The following is a 14,799-nucleotide window of genomic DNA, read 5'->3' on the forward strand; positions in this document are numbered from 1 at the left end:
GATGGTATCTGTTGCAAGACAAGATGAAGATGAACACAATTCAGACTGCTACCTCCTCTACAAACCTGGAAGTTGAGAGGATTAGATATGTAATATAGGTACTGGCACAAGCAAAACTCATTACCAGTGTCTATGCTACTATGTATGCATCCCTGACAGATATCCCACCCTTCCTCCAGCCTAGAAACTCCCTAGTCACAGTGACTGATAACATGAAACCCCTGACAGGAGAAAGGACTCTGGCCTATGTACTTTCCCTGTGCATTATGAGAAGACAGCTCTAAAATGACAAGAAGAGCTTAGATGAAGGGAAAAATCAGGAAGAAGTGTGCTTATTAACCTCAGCTATGAATACATAGGAATGTCTACTGATTTTAGATAATGACTCAAAAGAAGCTGTCCACACCCTCCTGGGGCAAACCACAGAAGCCCATAAGGAACTGCCACACTGAGGATGAGGGACATTCTTTAACTCTGCTCTCATTTTATCACATTTCTCAACAGCAGTACAAATCTCACTGTGTTGGAACTGCTCTTGTGCCTGCACACTAGATTGCAAACACAAGATGCTGTGCTATGCAATGTGGAATAAGGGGGCTGAGATGAATTCTGGGCTCTGCTAATAACTAACTGTGCAACCTCAATTCTCCTATATGTAAAAAATAAATTAGGAGTTGGACTAGCTTCCAAAATCTCTGCCAGCAAGAAATTTACAACCTAATGCAAAGAAAGTCTTGTAACAATGAGTACTCCTCATTTCGTTCGATTTCAAAGAGTACAGCTTTGCCTTGACTTAAAAGTGTTGACAATACTTCCATTTTGTATATGGTTTTACCTCACTAATCCTCATTTTAAAAGTATGAGGTAGACAGAGTTGGAATCATCTCCACTTCATAAATGAGAAAACTAGCTGACAGATCAAGCAACCCTCTTTTACTGTCACTAACTCACCATGACCTTGGAAAAGTTCCAATTTCCTAGTGCCGTGGTTTTTAAATCTATAAAATCAGGGCATTTAGTTAAGGTGATGTTCAAGGTTCCTGACAATCTGTCATTCTATGAGTCTGAAAATATGAAAGGCGATTCCAAGAAGAAAAGAAGAAAAATTGACTCATGCAGTCTTGATAAACAGGTCAGTGGGAACATCCTTTTAAAGAAGATTCCTCCCATGTGACAGCCGCCACGGTATATGTCAACAGCTGTCTCATAATGGACTGTGTGGGAGAGATACTTAAAAACTCAATGGAAATAAATCCAAGTACATAAATGTTCTAAATCCAAGATAGCAAGACATTCTAGGGGAGGAAATACCATAATAAAAAGACAGGCCTCCAGGAGAAATCTGTGATAAATTCGGTGAGATGACTCTTCAATCGTAGAGACAGTGGGCAGTAAAGACACTGTGACATAGTTAGAAATATACTGTGATGTCTAAGTGGCTGTGAGGGCAACAAGGAGGGATCTGGAGTATAAACTACAGGGTACCTACTTCAAAACTGCCTGCCAGGTAATTTTAATTGAGTAGTTGAGCATTATAGCACTGGAAGAGTTGGGTAAAAGACTGTTGTAAGGGGGCTTTCCTAGCTCTAGGACCTTAGACCGAGGTACTTCTTATCTCAGGGCTTCAGTTTCCCAACTTCTCTAAATGAAGGGGTTGAACTCAGAATTGTTTCTCATTGACTCTGACATCCTTTGATCCTCTTAAAAATGGCACTATCTGGCTGGGCACAATCCCAGCACTTTGCGAGACCGAGGCAGGTGGATCACTTGAGCCTAGGAGTTGAAGACCAGCCACGGCAACATGGCCAAACCCAGTCTCTACAAAAAAAAAATACAAAAATTAGCAAGGCATGGTGGCGCATGCCTGTAGTCTCAGCTACTCGGGAGGTTGAGATAAGCCCAGGAGGTGGAGGTTGCAATGATCCAAGATCATGCCACTGCACTCCAGCCTGAATGACAGAGTGAGACCCTATCTCAAGTAAAGGCACTATCTCCAGGCCTCAAACATCTTCCTTACTTTACCTTAATTTTCCTTCTGCCTTCCAAATCATTCATTACCTCACTCCTATTTAACTCTAATAATGACTTAAATGGTCTTCCCCCTACCTCATATGTTCACTACTCCAGTGAATTTTTCAGATGACTCATTAATACTCTGAAAAATATGGTTTATACCAAGTCCTTCCCCTGCTCAAAAACCCTAAACTGCTACAAAATCAAGTTTGAACCCTGCTCCCATGCAATGGTCATACTGGGCAAATATGTTTCCCAAGATGACTCAACATGGAATCTTTCAGTGTAAAGAATGAATGGGAATCAAACTGAATCCAAATCCAGACAATTCCACTTACTAGTCGGATGACCACAGGCAAATTACTTAACCTCTGAGTCTATATTAAATGGCTACAGCCAGTCATGCTGTTAAATGTGTTTTCCCTATCTTCTCTTTCTGTTATCATTATTTGTTACATGATTATGTCCCTACTTTGATCTACCGTCCAATTTTATATTCAGTAGTCTTGCCTAAGGGCAGATCATCTGTTCTGTGAAATAAAGCTCACTGACTTTCATGCCTAGGTGTTATGAAAAATATCTGTTACTTGGAGAACCTTTTTTTTTTTTATCATTTCTAGATTTATCATTTCAGCTCCAGATGGCTGAGACTACTGAAGGTCTGGCTTCTATCCAGACCTTGGATAGAAGGGCCACAAATCCATTATGGCCTGCCAATATCTGTATTTGATATGCTTCAACCCTCTGCCCAGAATAATGCAGGGAAGTGGAGAAATGATGCTTATGAGACTTCTGAACTGAAGCTTAAAGAAAGAGGTAAGCAGGAAGAAAAGCATTAGACTGGGAAGCACAAAGACAACACGAACTTGCTGGATTTACTCTGACTTTTCTCAGTCCCAGTTCAGTCTGACTTATGTATTTCTACTCAGTTTAGAAAAGACCCATTTTATGCCACTGCACTCCAAATAAGTCACTTAATTTATAACAAATAATTTTATTTATAATACAGAATTTTAAAGCTTATTACTTATCGCTGCAATCCTGAAAATGAAGTAATGCTAACACCATGATATCACAATAAAACTATCTTCAGCCTCTGATTTCTTCCTTTCTTACTATACTAACTGTGAGTAAAGTACATTCTTAGGGCATAGAACCCCTTGCAGTTGTGCAGGGCTTAAAAATCTTCTGCATGGATCTTCTATGCATGTGCAGATCATTCTAGAAATTCTGAGCCAGTCAGGGTGGTTCACGCCTATAGTCTCAGCTACTCTGGAGGACCACTTGAGCCCAGGAATTCGAGACTGCAGTGAGCTCTAATTGCTGCTGCACTCCTGCCTGGGCAACAGAGTGAGGCCCTGTCTCTTAAAAAAAAAAAAAGATTGCTACTAACATTATTTTCCCAGAATACAGTGTTCAAAGACTGTATACAGTTCTCAGATCCCTAAATTCCTTTATCTCATTGACTATTCTCACTCCCTCTCTGCTTGTCGCCCAGATATACCTGTAAGACTGGGAATTAGTCCCTGCCCGTATCCTAAAGAAGAAGGATAGGGAGAGACCACTGAAAACCTCAGGGAACTGATCATAAGATTTTTCCTAATAGACTGGTGGCCTCAAAGCATCTATAAATAAACAGTTGCCTGCCTCTAATTTAAAGTTGATATTTCTTACATCATTACCTACCTTGTTATGCACATTACAATTGCTACTATGATGGCAATCTGTACAGCTCCAATAATTGCTGCAATAAGAACATGAGTGAGCTTTTGCCTACTTGGCACTACATAGAGAATACTAAAGTCTGTCTTTTCACAGTGCTGTCCAGTGTAGCCAGATTCACATCTGAAAAGGAAAAATATATATATTCCTATGAAAATTACAAATTTTGATACTCCCAAGCTTTTACATTAAAAAATACAAAATAGTAATAAAATTTAAACAGGAATAGGATATCATGCACTTTCCTACCATCTGGGGGAAAAATGTCATTTGTATATTTCCCTACTGTCTTTTTGATATGCCTACATGGTGCTTCTTTCACCTAAGTTATATCACATTAATTTTAAAGTTGCTGAATATTGTTAATGTATATCTTTTTTGTTATTGTTGCTTTTGCTTTTGGTGTCATATCTAAGAAATTATTGCCTAATCTAAAGCCACAAAGATTTACTCCTTTTTTTCACTTTTTAAATTAAATTTGCTTAAAAATTGACAAATAAAATTACGTGTATTTATCATGTACAACAGGGATCCCCCCCAACTCCCGGGCCATGGACAGATATTGGTCCATGGCCTGTTAGGAACCAGGCCACACAGCAGGAGGTGAGTGGTGGGCAAGTAAGCAAAGCTTCTTTGTATTTACAGCTACTCCCCATCACTCACATTACCACCGAAGCTCCGCCTCCTGTCAGATCAGCACTGGCATTAGATTCTCATAGGAGCGCAAACCCTAATGTGAACTGCGCACACAAGGGATCTAGGCTGAGTGCTCCTTATGTGAATCTAATGCCTAAGGATCTGTCACCGTCCCCCATCACCCCCAGATGGGACTGTCTAATTGCAGGAAAAACAAGCTCAGAGCTCCCACCGATTCTACATTATGGTGAGTTGTATAATTATTTCATTAAGTATTACCATGTAATAATAATAGAAATAAAGTGCACAATAAATGTAATGCACCTGAATCATCCCCAAACCATCACCCCCACCCCCAATCCCCAGTCCATGGAAAAACTGTCTTGTACGAAACTAGTCCCTGGCAACAAAAAGATTGGGGACCGCTGATGCACAACATATTTGGAAATGTATAGACATTGTGGAATGGCTAAATCAAGCTAATTAACATATGCATTACCTCATATAGTTATCATGTCTGTGGTGAGAACACTTAAAATCTACTCTCTTAGCATTTTTTTCAAAATAGATACATATAATTTCAAAACAGAAATATAATACTCCATCCAGTGACTATAATATAGCTAGCATATCTATTCCCAGTTCTAAGACATGTCAGTTATTTTCAATTTTTCACAATTATAAATTAGATGTGGTAAACATCTTGGTGAATATGCGCTTTTCTATATTTAGTGTTATTCCTTAGGGCTAAGTACCTGAAAATTAGACTATTGAAAAAATAGGTATAAACATTTACCGTCCTCTGAACATAGCACCAAATTATATTCAAGACACTTTGCAGTGTATAAAATATAAACAAGTAAGATGCAAGGGGAAGATGAAAATAAGTTATTAATGACAGAAACAATGTCAAGCAGTCAAGGAGGTAAGCTGTAGGTGCTAATCTTAGAAATTATCTGAATTCCAATTAAAAGTAGATAAAAAGACAACTGCATCAGCTGATGATAATTTGACAGGGAGAAATATTTAAGACACTTAACAGACAATTTACATTTTTAAGCTGACAGCAGTGAAATGTATAAATTAGCCAGCCTTCAGTGAGAACTGATTAATAAAACATTTGAAGTATAAAAATAGTATTTATGAATGTCCCACAACTCATTAAGAAAAGAATTTGAGGCAGCTTATCACAAAGCACACTAAAACAACAAAAAAGAAATGTGGGAGGAGGGAAACAGGGAAATCCAAGGGTGCTGCAAGTCTACCAATCCAGTCCCTGAGGTTCCTAGACACTTCCCGGTACATTTCACATTGGGCTCTACGCTTCCCAGCAAACAAAAAAAACGAGCAGTGGGCAGGTATGTGGATCATGGAAGAGAATGGAGAGCCTAGAAATAAACCCATACATCTATGGTCAATTGGTTTTGACAAGGGTGCTAAGATAACTCAATGGGGAAAGAACTGTCTCTTCAACAAATGGTGCTAACTGGATATCCACACGCGAAAGGATGAAGATAGACCTCTTCCTCGTGTCATACACAAAAATTGCCTCAAAATGGATCGCAGATCTAAATGTAAGAGCTAAAACTATAAAACTCTGAAGAAAAAAACATAAGATACAGTTATTATGGAAAACCGTATGGAAGTTCCTCAAAAAATTAAAAATAAAACTACCATATGATCCAGCAATCTCATTACTGGGTATATAACTAAAGGAAATAAAATCAGCATATTGAAAAAATATCTGCACTACTACGTTTATTGCAGCATTATTCACAATAGCTAAGATATGGATTTAATCTAAGTGTCCATTAACAAATAAATGGATAAAATAATGAGGTATATATACAAAATGGAATACTATTCAGCCATAAAAAAGAAGGAAATCCTATCGTTTGCATGGATGATCCCCCAGAACATTATATTAAGTGAAATAAGCCAAGCATAGAAAGATAAATACTGAGTGATCCCACTCATATGTGGAACCTAAAAAAGTTGATCTCATAGAAATAGAGAGTAGAATAGTGGTTACCAGGGACTGGTGTGGTAGGAGGTGGTTTGAGGACATGTTGGTCAGGGGATACTAAATTTCAGTTAGATGGGAGGAATAAGTTCAAGAAATGTAGTGTACAACATGGTGACTATAGTTAACAATGCAGTGTATTCTTGGAAAATGCTGAGGATTTTAAGTGTTCTCACCACAAAAGTGGTAACAATGTGAGGTAACGCATATGTTAATCAGCTTGATCGGACATTTCACAATGTATATATATTTCCAAACATGATGTACATAATATGTATACATAATTTTGTCAATTTTTAAATAAATTTAATTTTTAGAAGAGAATAAAACATAGGAGTAAATCTTTGTGACCTTAGATTAGGCAACAGTTTCTTAGATATGACACCAAAAAGCAAAAGCAACAACAACAAAAAAGATAAATAGCACTAAATCAAAATTAAAATCTTTTGTACTTAAGGACATTATCAAGAAAGTGAAAAGACAATCCACAAAATGGAAAAAAAAAGTAAGTTCCATATATCTGATAAGGGACTTATATCTAGAATATATAAATAACTAATACAACTCAATAATAGCCAAAAAATAAAATAAAAGAGCAAAGGATGTGTACTGACATTTCTCCAGAGAAGATATACAAATAGCCAATAAGCACATGAAAAGATGCTCAACATCATTAGCCATCATGGAAATAAAAATCAAAGCCACTGTATATGCCAGTTTTTACAGTTACTACGATAGCCTAAATCAAAAAGTCAGATAATTACAAGTGTTGTCAAAGGTACTGTAGGGTGTGTAAAATGGTGCAGCCACTTTGGAAAACGGTCTGGCAGTTCCTCAAAATGTTAAACACTGGGTTACCATTTGGCCCAGCAATTCTACCACTAAGCTTTACCCAAGTGAGATTAAAACACGTTCACACAAAAACTTGCAAATGATCATTCAGAGCAGCATTTTTCATAATAACCATAAAGTGGAAAGAACCTAAATTTTCATCGACTGATGATGAGTAGATTAAAAACATGTGGTGTTATCCATACAATGGAATAGTATTCAGCCACAAAAAGGAATGAAGTACTGATATGTGTTATGACATGGATGAACCTGGAAAATATTACGCTAAGTGAAAAAAGCTAGACACAGGAGACCCCATACTATATAGTTCAATTTACATGACCTATCCAGAATAGGTAAGTCTACAGAGATAGAAAATAAATTAGCGGATGCCTAGAGCTAGAGAGCATGAGGGGATTTGGGAGTAAAAGCTAAAGGGTATGAGGTGTCCTCTTGAGGAGATGAAAATGTACTAAAATTGATTGTGGTGATGGTTGCACAACTCTGTGCATATATTAAACACCAATGGAGAAGGAAGGAAGGAAGGAAGAGAGGGAGGGAAGGAAGGAGGGAGGGAGGACAGTTGACACAAAATACAATCTCCATAAAATAAAATCAAACAAGTCATTCAAAAGAAGCACAGTTATTACTGTTATGAAACTTAAGGGAACTTAATCTCACTGGTCCTCATTTAAAGAGGGCACCTTCTAACATAAAGAACATTATCCTCAACAACACAGCTGCAGTAAATTCAATGATATAATGAAGTCTCATGGGATTTTTTAAATAATGTCCTTCATGGTAGGCTAATGGCCAATAGTCAAAGCTCAGTAAAATAAAAACAGTTCCATAAGGAGCTGTAACAATGTCCTAGATATGCAGCTCTCTAATGGTTTGGCTTAAGCCAAAGATTAAAATCAGAGTATCAAAAAGAACCAATAGGCCATATAGCATCCCTGCAGTTCTCCCTGGATATCATTTTCTCCAACTGACTTTTGGTTATACTATCTGATATGGTTTGGCTGTGCCCTACCCCAATCCCATCTTGAATAGTAACTCCCACAACTCCCATGTGTCGTGGGAGGAACCCAGTGGGAGGTGATTGAATTATGGGGGCAGGTCTTTCCTGCACTGTTCTTGTGACAGTAAATGAGTCTCACGAGATCTGATGGTTTTAAAAACTGGAGTTTTGCTGCACAGGCCCTCTCTTTACTGGCTGCCATCCAGATAAGATGTGACTTGCTCCTCTTTGCCTTCCCCCATGATTGTGAGGCCTCCCCAGCCACGTGGAACTGTAAGTCCAATTAAACCCTTTATTTTGTAAATTGCCCAGTCTTGGGTATGTCTTTATTAGCAGTGAAAACAGACTAATACACTCTCCTAATACCTAGAGTACTAACTTCTAGGTTATTACTTCTTCTGTTACTGATTAAAGGCAGATCCAGGGATTCAGTCCTCCACTTTCTATTTTCATCCCAAAACACCTTCCACAGGCAATCCCATTCACTCCCACTGTCTCACGTGTGAATTCATTCACACATCCATTTACCACAATTATTGAGCACCTACTGTGGTGAGCATTTGGGATGTATCAGTGAACAGAACAGATAAAGATCCCTGGCCTGCTTACCAGCTACCGGGAGAAGAGTGTCAATAAACAAAGTAAGTGAATTAAATGGTTATGTTAGAAGGTGATATGCACTACAGGGGATGTGGGGTGTGAGGTGTTAAGGGAAACTGCGAACACCAGGTATGAGCCAGGAAAGTTGCAGGATGGGAGGGTTGCAATTTTAAATAAGGCAATCCGGGTAGGTTAAGAAGGTAACACGTGAGTAAAGACTTGAAGGAGGTGAGGAACCTGCCATGCAAACAATTGGAGGACGGCATACCAGGCAAAGGAAGAGCCAGTGCAAGTCCCCTAAAGTGGGAGCATCCACGCATGCATGGCATGCCCAAGAACAGCAAGTGTGGCTGCAGAAGAGGGGGTGAGGGAGAGGAGAGCCAGACAGAGAGGTGAAGAGACAAAACTGTGTAGGGCCTTCTGCACTTAGTGAGATGAAGGAACCACTGGAAGGATTTTAGCAGAGGAATGATATGAACTGACTTTTATTTTAAAAGGTTCACTCTGCACTTTGGGAGGCCAAGGCGGGTGGATCACCTGAGGTCAGGAGTTCGAGACCAGCCTGTGCAACATGATGAAACTGTCTACAAAAAAATGCAAAAATCAGCCTGGCCAATGTGCTGAAACCCTCTCTCTACTAAAAATACAAAAAATAGCCGGGTGTGGTGGTGCACGCCTGTAATCCCAGCTATTCAGAAGGCTGAGGCATGAGAATCATTTGAACCCAGGAGGTGGAGGCTGCAGTGACCTGAAATCACACCACTGCACTCCAGCCTGGGCAACAGAGTGAGACCTTGTCTCAAAAAAAAGAAAAAAGAAAAAAGGGGGGGGCCCTCACTGTCTGCTGTTTTGATTATGGACTGTAGAATACAATCATGGAAGCTACTGCAAAAATCCCAGGAAAACATTGGCCTGCACTAGGAATAGCACTGGCAATGGTGAGAAGTAACCAAATTCTGGAGATATTCTGAAACAGAATTCCCAGCTGATTGGATACGAAAGAGAAGTCAGAGATACATCAGAGGGTGTTTTGTCTGAGCAACTGAAAAGATGGAGTTGGAATCAACTGAGATGAAGAAGGTGTCAGGTAAAGCAGGTTTAGGGAGGGAGAGCAGATCAGGAGATCAGCTTTGGTCCTGTTGAGATTGAGGTGTCAGACATCCATGTGGAAATGTAAAGGAGGCATATGGATCTACGAGTTTCAAATTCAGTAGAGAAGTCTGGGATTTATGTAAATTAGGAGTTATTAGCATATGTCATGGGAAGCCCTGAGACTGGACAGAATCTGTAAGGGAAGAGGACTGGGACTGAACCCAGGTACACTACTACATTGAGAGGTCAAGGAGCCAAGTGGGAAGCAGCCAAGAAAACTGGAACATCCAGCGAAGTAGGAAAAAAACAAGAGACAGTATAATTCTTGACACCAAGTGAAGAATGCATATCACACAGGAGGGGGTGAACAACTGTGTCAAATGCACTGATCATTCAAAAGTAATTTGAGACTAAGTACTGACCACTGAATTTAGAAATGAGAACAGTCTCAGTGGAGTGTTAGGGACAAAAGTTTGTTGGGGTGAGTTCAAGAGAAATGGGAAGTGAGGAACTGGAGATAGACTTTAGACAACTCTTTTGAGTTCTATGAAGGAAAGGAAACAAACAGGACAGTAACTGGTGGGAATGAGAATGAGGAGTTTTTTTCCAAGATGGAATAAATAAAAGTTTATCAATATATATGAGATATATTGATATCAAGTTCTATGATACAGAGAAACAGGGAGAGGCTTGCTGGTAGGTGATAGTGAAAGTGTGCAAGTTCTCATATTGCTTCCATTTTCTCAGTGAACTTGGAAAGAAGATCAACAGGCAAGAGTGAGGATGAGAGAGGAGGTACTGCTAATCTGAGGAGAGAGGAGAAGGTACAAAGAAATCGTACAGGAGAGGAGGAGAATGTATAAACTGCAGGTGTAGAATGACTGCCAGGGCAGCATAAAGAGCCCACCTTGAGACCGATCGGTATGTCAGTGAGACGAGTTAACCGGTGGTGTGCTTTTCACCGACAGCCATGATCAACTGCATGTATAGGTATGCAGTGGGTGGAGAGCTGGGAGGAACCAGGACTACAGTTTTGGCAAGTGAGTATGAAGAAGCAATAGAGGAATGTGGGATTCAAATGCAAAGGGAACTACAATGACTGGCCACGGAATTTACACTAACGAGGGGAAGAGAATATCCAGGGAGGGACACTGAAAAGGTGATAGGATCAATAAATGGGAGGGCTAGTGGGATAGAAGAATTGCTAGGTAGAAAGTAAAATGGATATTCTAGAGAGGGAATGATTCTCAAATGTATGTCTTCAATCACATCTCTCTCATCAGTTCCAAAACTAAAATATATCCAGCAGCCCACTAGACATCTGTAAGCAGATATCCCACAGGCATCTTAGACCAAGCACGTCAAACTGAATATATCATTTCCCCTCAAACCTTCTCCCTCTTCCCAATGCATTTCCCACTCAATCCTGTGTTAGCCAGAAAGCCAGGAGACTCTCCTGACTCTTAATCCCACTAACCTCCACCAATCCCCAGGTTCTCGTGCTCATATCCAACCTAACAGGTCGGTCACCAACATCTGTGAGTTCAACCACCTAATGATCTCTCTGCAATCCATTTATTTTCTCAGCCTCACAACTCCTTTATACTTAATTCAGGCCCTTACTTCTTACTAAGTCTCCTAAATTTTCTAATCTACTTTCCACAATGTCACCAGAGTGGCTTTCAGATTTGATCTCATCGTTGCTACTTAAAATCCTCTAATCGTGTCTCACTGCCTTTAAAATAAAAGCCAAGCTCCTGGGATGGCCCAAATGTTCCTGTGAGACCTGACCTTTCCTCCAACAATGTCCCCCACCCATCTTCAGGCTGATGTGCCTTTTCTGAAGTCCCAAATCGCCTCATGTATAGCTGTGTATGATAGCATTTTCCATATTATAATTACTTATTTGTCGGTCTCTTCCACCAGGTTGTATGCTTTTTAAAGGCAAGATCCCTGGATCTCTGTCATAGTTGAATTTCACACCCCAATATCAGGGAGAATTTGGCATTAATAAGTCAATCGACCAATCAATCAATCAAAAAACAAATCAGGCCAGGTGCGGTGGCTCACACCTGTAATCCCAGCACTTTGGGAGGCTGAGGCAGGTGGATCACCTGAGGTCAGGAGTTCGAGACTAGCCTGGCCAACATGGCAAAACCCTGTCTCTACTAAAAATAGAAAAATTAGCCAGGCATGGTGGCACACGCCTGTAATCCCAGCTACTTGGGAGGCTGAGGCAGGAGAATCGCTTGAACCTGGGAGGTGGAGGTTGCAGTGAGCCGAGATTGCGCCATTGCACTCCAGTCTGGGTGACAGATCAAGACTCCATCTCAAAACAAAAACAAAAACAAAAACAAAACGAAAAATCAATGGTACCATAATACTAGAAGATTTTAACCTAACAATAGGACTGTGGCTAAAGGCTGTTTATCCTTGCCTGTTTACTGCTATGCAAACACACCTACCTACTAGCAGAAGTGCACATGATATCATGGCCTGATTCCTATAGACACTGCACAGACTCAGACAAAAGAAAAACATCAACTGCTTTTAAGGAGTTATAATTGTGCAGAAAAGGGATTCTTTAGCATTTAAGATATTCCTCTTAAAAATTTATCATCATCACATGTCGTTCAAAAAATATTTCCTGAGTACCTACTGGGCTAGGTCCTATACTAGGCACAGGGAAAATAGTGGTTAACAAAACAAAGAGCCCCTGACTAACGGGCTTAGAGTCTAATAATATCAACTGCTATTCACTAAGTACATACTACATACCAGGTATCAGGCTAAGCACTTTACATATATTATCTCACTTAATTTTAACAACATGAGATAGGTACTATTACTATTCTACTTTAAGAAAGATGAAAATGAGGCTTAGATATTTTACGTAACTTCCAAAGAACACACAGCCAATAATTGGCCAGGTCAGTGTATCCAATTTCAAAGCCTTTAACCTGTACACCATTCAATCCTCTTACTTTCAGATAGTAAAATACTAGAAAATGACCTTGTATCACATCATTATCAGAATATGATCCTCTCTCTCATCCTTCATTTAAGTATCTTGAAAGACGCACCATCCTAAGAGGACAAGATCCAAACTTCTATCAAGCTATCCATGCCACTGCAGGACAAACATGAAGAGCCCACTATAAGATTTAGTTTAAAAACTGGCCTGGGCCAGGAGCAGTGGCTCACACCTGTAATCCTAGCACTTTGGGAGTCTGAGGCACGCAGATTTAATGAGCTAAGGAGTTCAAGACCAGCCTGGGCAACACAGCAAAACCCTGTCTCTACTAAAAATGCAAAAAATTAGGCTGGGCATGGTGGCTCACACCTGCAATCCCAGCACTTTGGGAGGCCAAGGCGGGCGGATCATGAGGTCAAGAGATCAAGACCATCCTGGCCAACATAGTGAAACCCCGTCTCTACTAAAAATACAAAAATTAGCTGGGCATGGTGGCGTATGCCTGTAGTGCTAGCTACTCAGGAGGCTGAGGCAAAAGAATCACTTGAACCCAGGAGGCGGAGGTTGCAGTGAGCCGAGATCGCACCACTGCACTCCAGCCTGGTGACAGAGCGAGACTCCATCTCAAAAAAAAAAAAAATTAGCCAAGCATGGTGGCACATGCCTGCAGTCCCAGCTACTCAGGAGGCTGAGGCAGGAGAATCGCTTGAACCTGGGAAGCCGAGGTTGCAGTGAGCCAAGATCGCACCACTGCACTCCAGTCTGGGCGACAGAGCAAGACTCTATCTCAAAAAAAAAAAAAACAAACCTGGCCTGTTACCATTCGTACAGCTAGATTTTTTAAATGTTCACAAAAAAAAGAAGAGAAGGCTAGCTCCTTCAAAGACAAGGAGAACTTTCAATCAGGAAAAAGCAAATGTCTTAAAGAACTATTCAACCATTAACAGTTTACAGTGTTTTGTTTTGTTTCTTGTTTTTTTAAGCAGGAGAAAGGCAGGTGAAAAAAATCAGGAGCAGGGAGCTAAAGAAGTAGAAGGACCCAAGAGACTGGATTTCCAATTCTTTCCTCTTATTTTTTTGGAAAGAAAGATTCACTGGCTTCTAGGTGGACCGAACAAAAGAAAAGTATAGTATTTCTCCACGTTTCGATGTTTTGACTAAGAAAGGAATAAAAGGATCTGGTCAAACTCCAGGAGGCAAGGGTGAGCAAAATGATAGCAATGTCCCCTTGTCTATAGAAACATCACCTGGCTAACTAGACCAACATCAAGCAGATGATGAGCTTCTAGCAGCAGCAGCAAAAAGGTGTATCTGCAGACAGGCAAGAGCAGCAAAAAACACTAAGATCATTAGGTAGGGTATCGCAAAGTCTGAGACTTAGTTTTTTCCCAGCTCTATTTCTAACTTGCTGTTGACCTTGAACAAGTTACATAACCTCTCTGGAATCAGGGATTTGAGGATTTACGCCCTTTCCATTTTCATCTCTCAATTCACACCTGGTTCTTCGTCCCCATCCCCTTATTTTTAGAAATCTATTTTAGCACATATTTTATTTGAGTTACATGTTCTCTGTTCTTAATACAGTCTTTAGTCCCTCAGCCACCTTGTGACAGATTGCCTAAAAACCAAAATAGTGTTGGAATGTGGCACATTTATTTTTTATATTAAAAATGTATAGTATTATATTTAAAATGTTAAGCCCTAAAAAAAAAATCGATTTTTGCTTTCTGCATATTACTTGCCAGTTTTTTTTTCCAAATGATGCTGCTGATTTGTTTTTTACTTGTCTACTGCAAATAAACACTACTTTCTGGTAATATTTAGTCTACATTTCATTCCCTTCTATAGAGCAACAACCATTGATGAAAAAAAATGCTCACCACTGAT

The 14,799-nt window shown here is 39.9% G+C and overlaps 1 protein-coding gene across 1 annotated transcript in view; it reads right to left on the reverse strand.

Moving 5' to 3' along the window:
• The window catches only part of TMEFF1 (transmembrane protein with EGF like and two follistatin like domains 1), a 107,218-nt gene that overhangs the window by 1,255 nt on the left and 91,164 nt on the right, over positions 1–14,799 (reverse strand). Inside the window, exon 9 of the mRNA XM_001134837.5 lies at positions 3,700–3,858. Coding sequence (XP_001134837.1) covers positions 3,700–3,858 — 159 coding nt within the window. The remainder of the gene's footprint in view (positions 1–3,699; positions 3,859–14,799) is intronic.

The sequence above is a fragment of the Pan troglodytes genome, chromosome 11, assembly GCF_028858775.2.
Source record: "Pan troglodytes isolate AG18354 chromosome 11, NHGRI_mPanTro3-v2.0_pri, whole genome shotgun sequence".
In the NCBI taxonomy this organism is placed as follows: Eukaryota; Metazoa; Chordata; class Mammalia; order Primates; family Hominidae; genus Pan; species Pan troglodytes.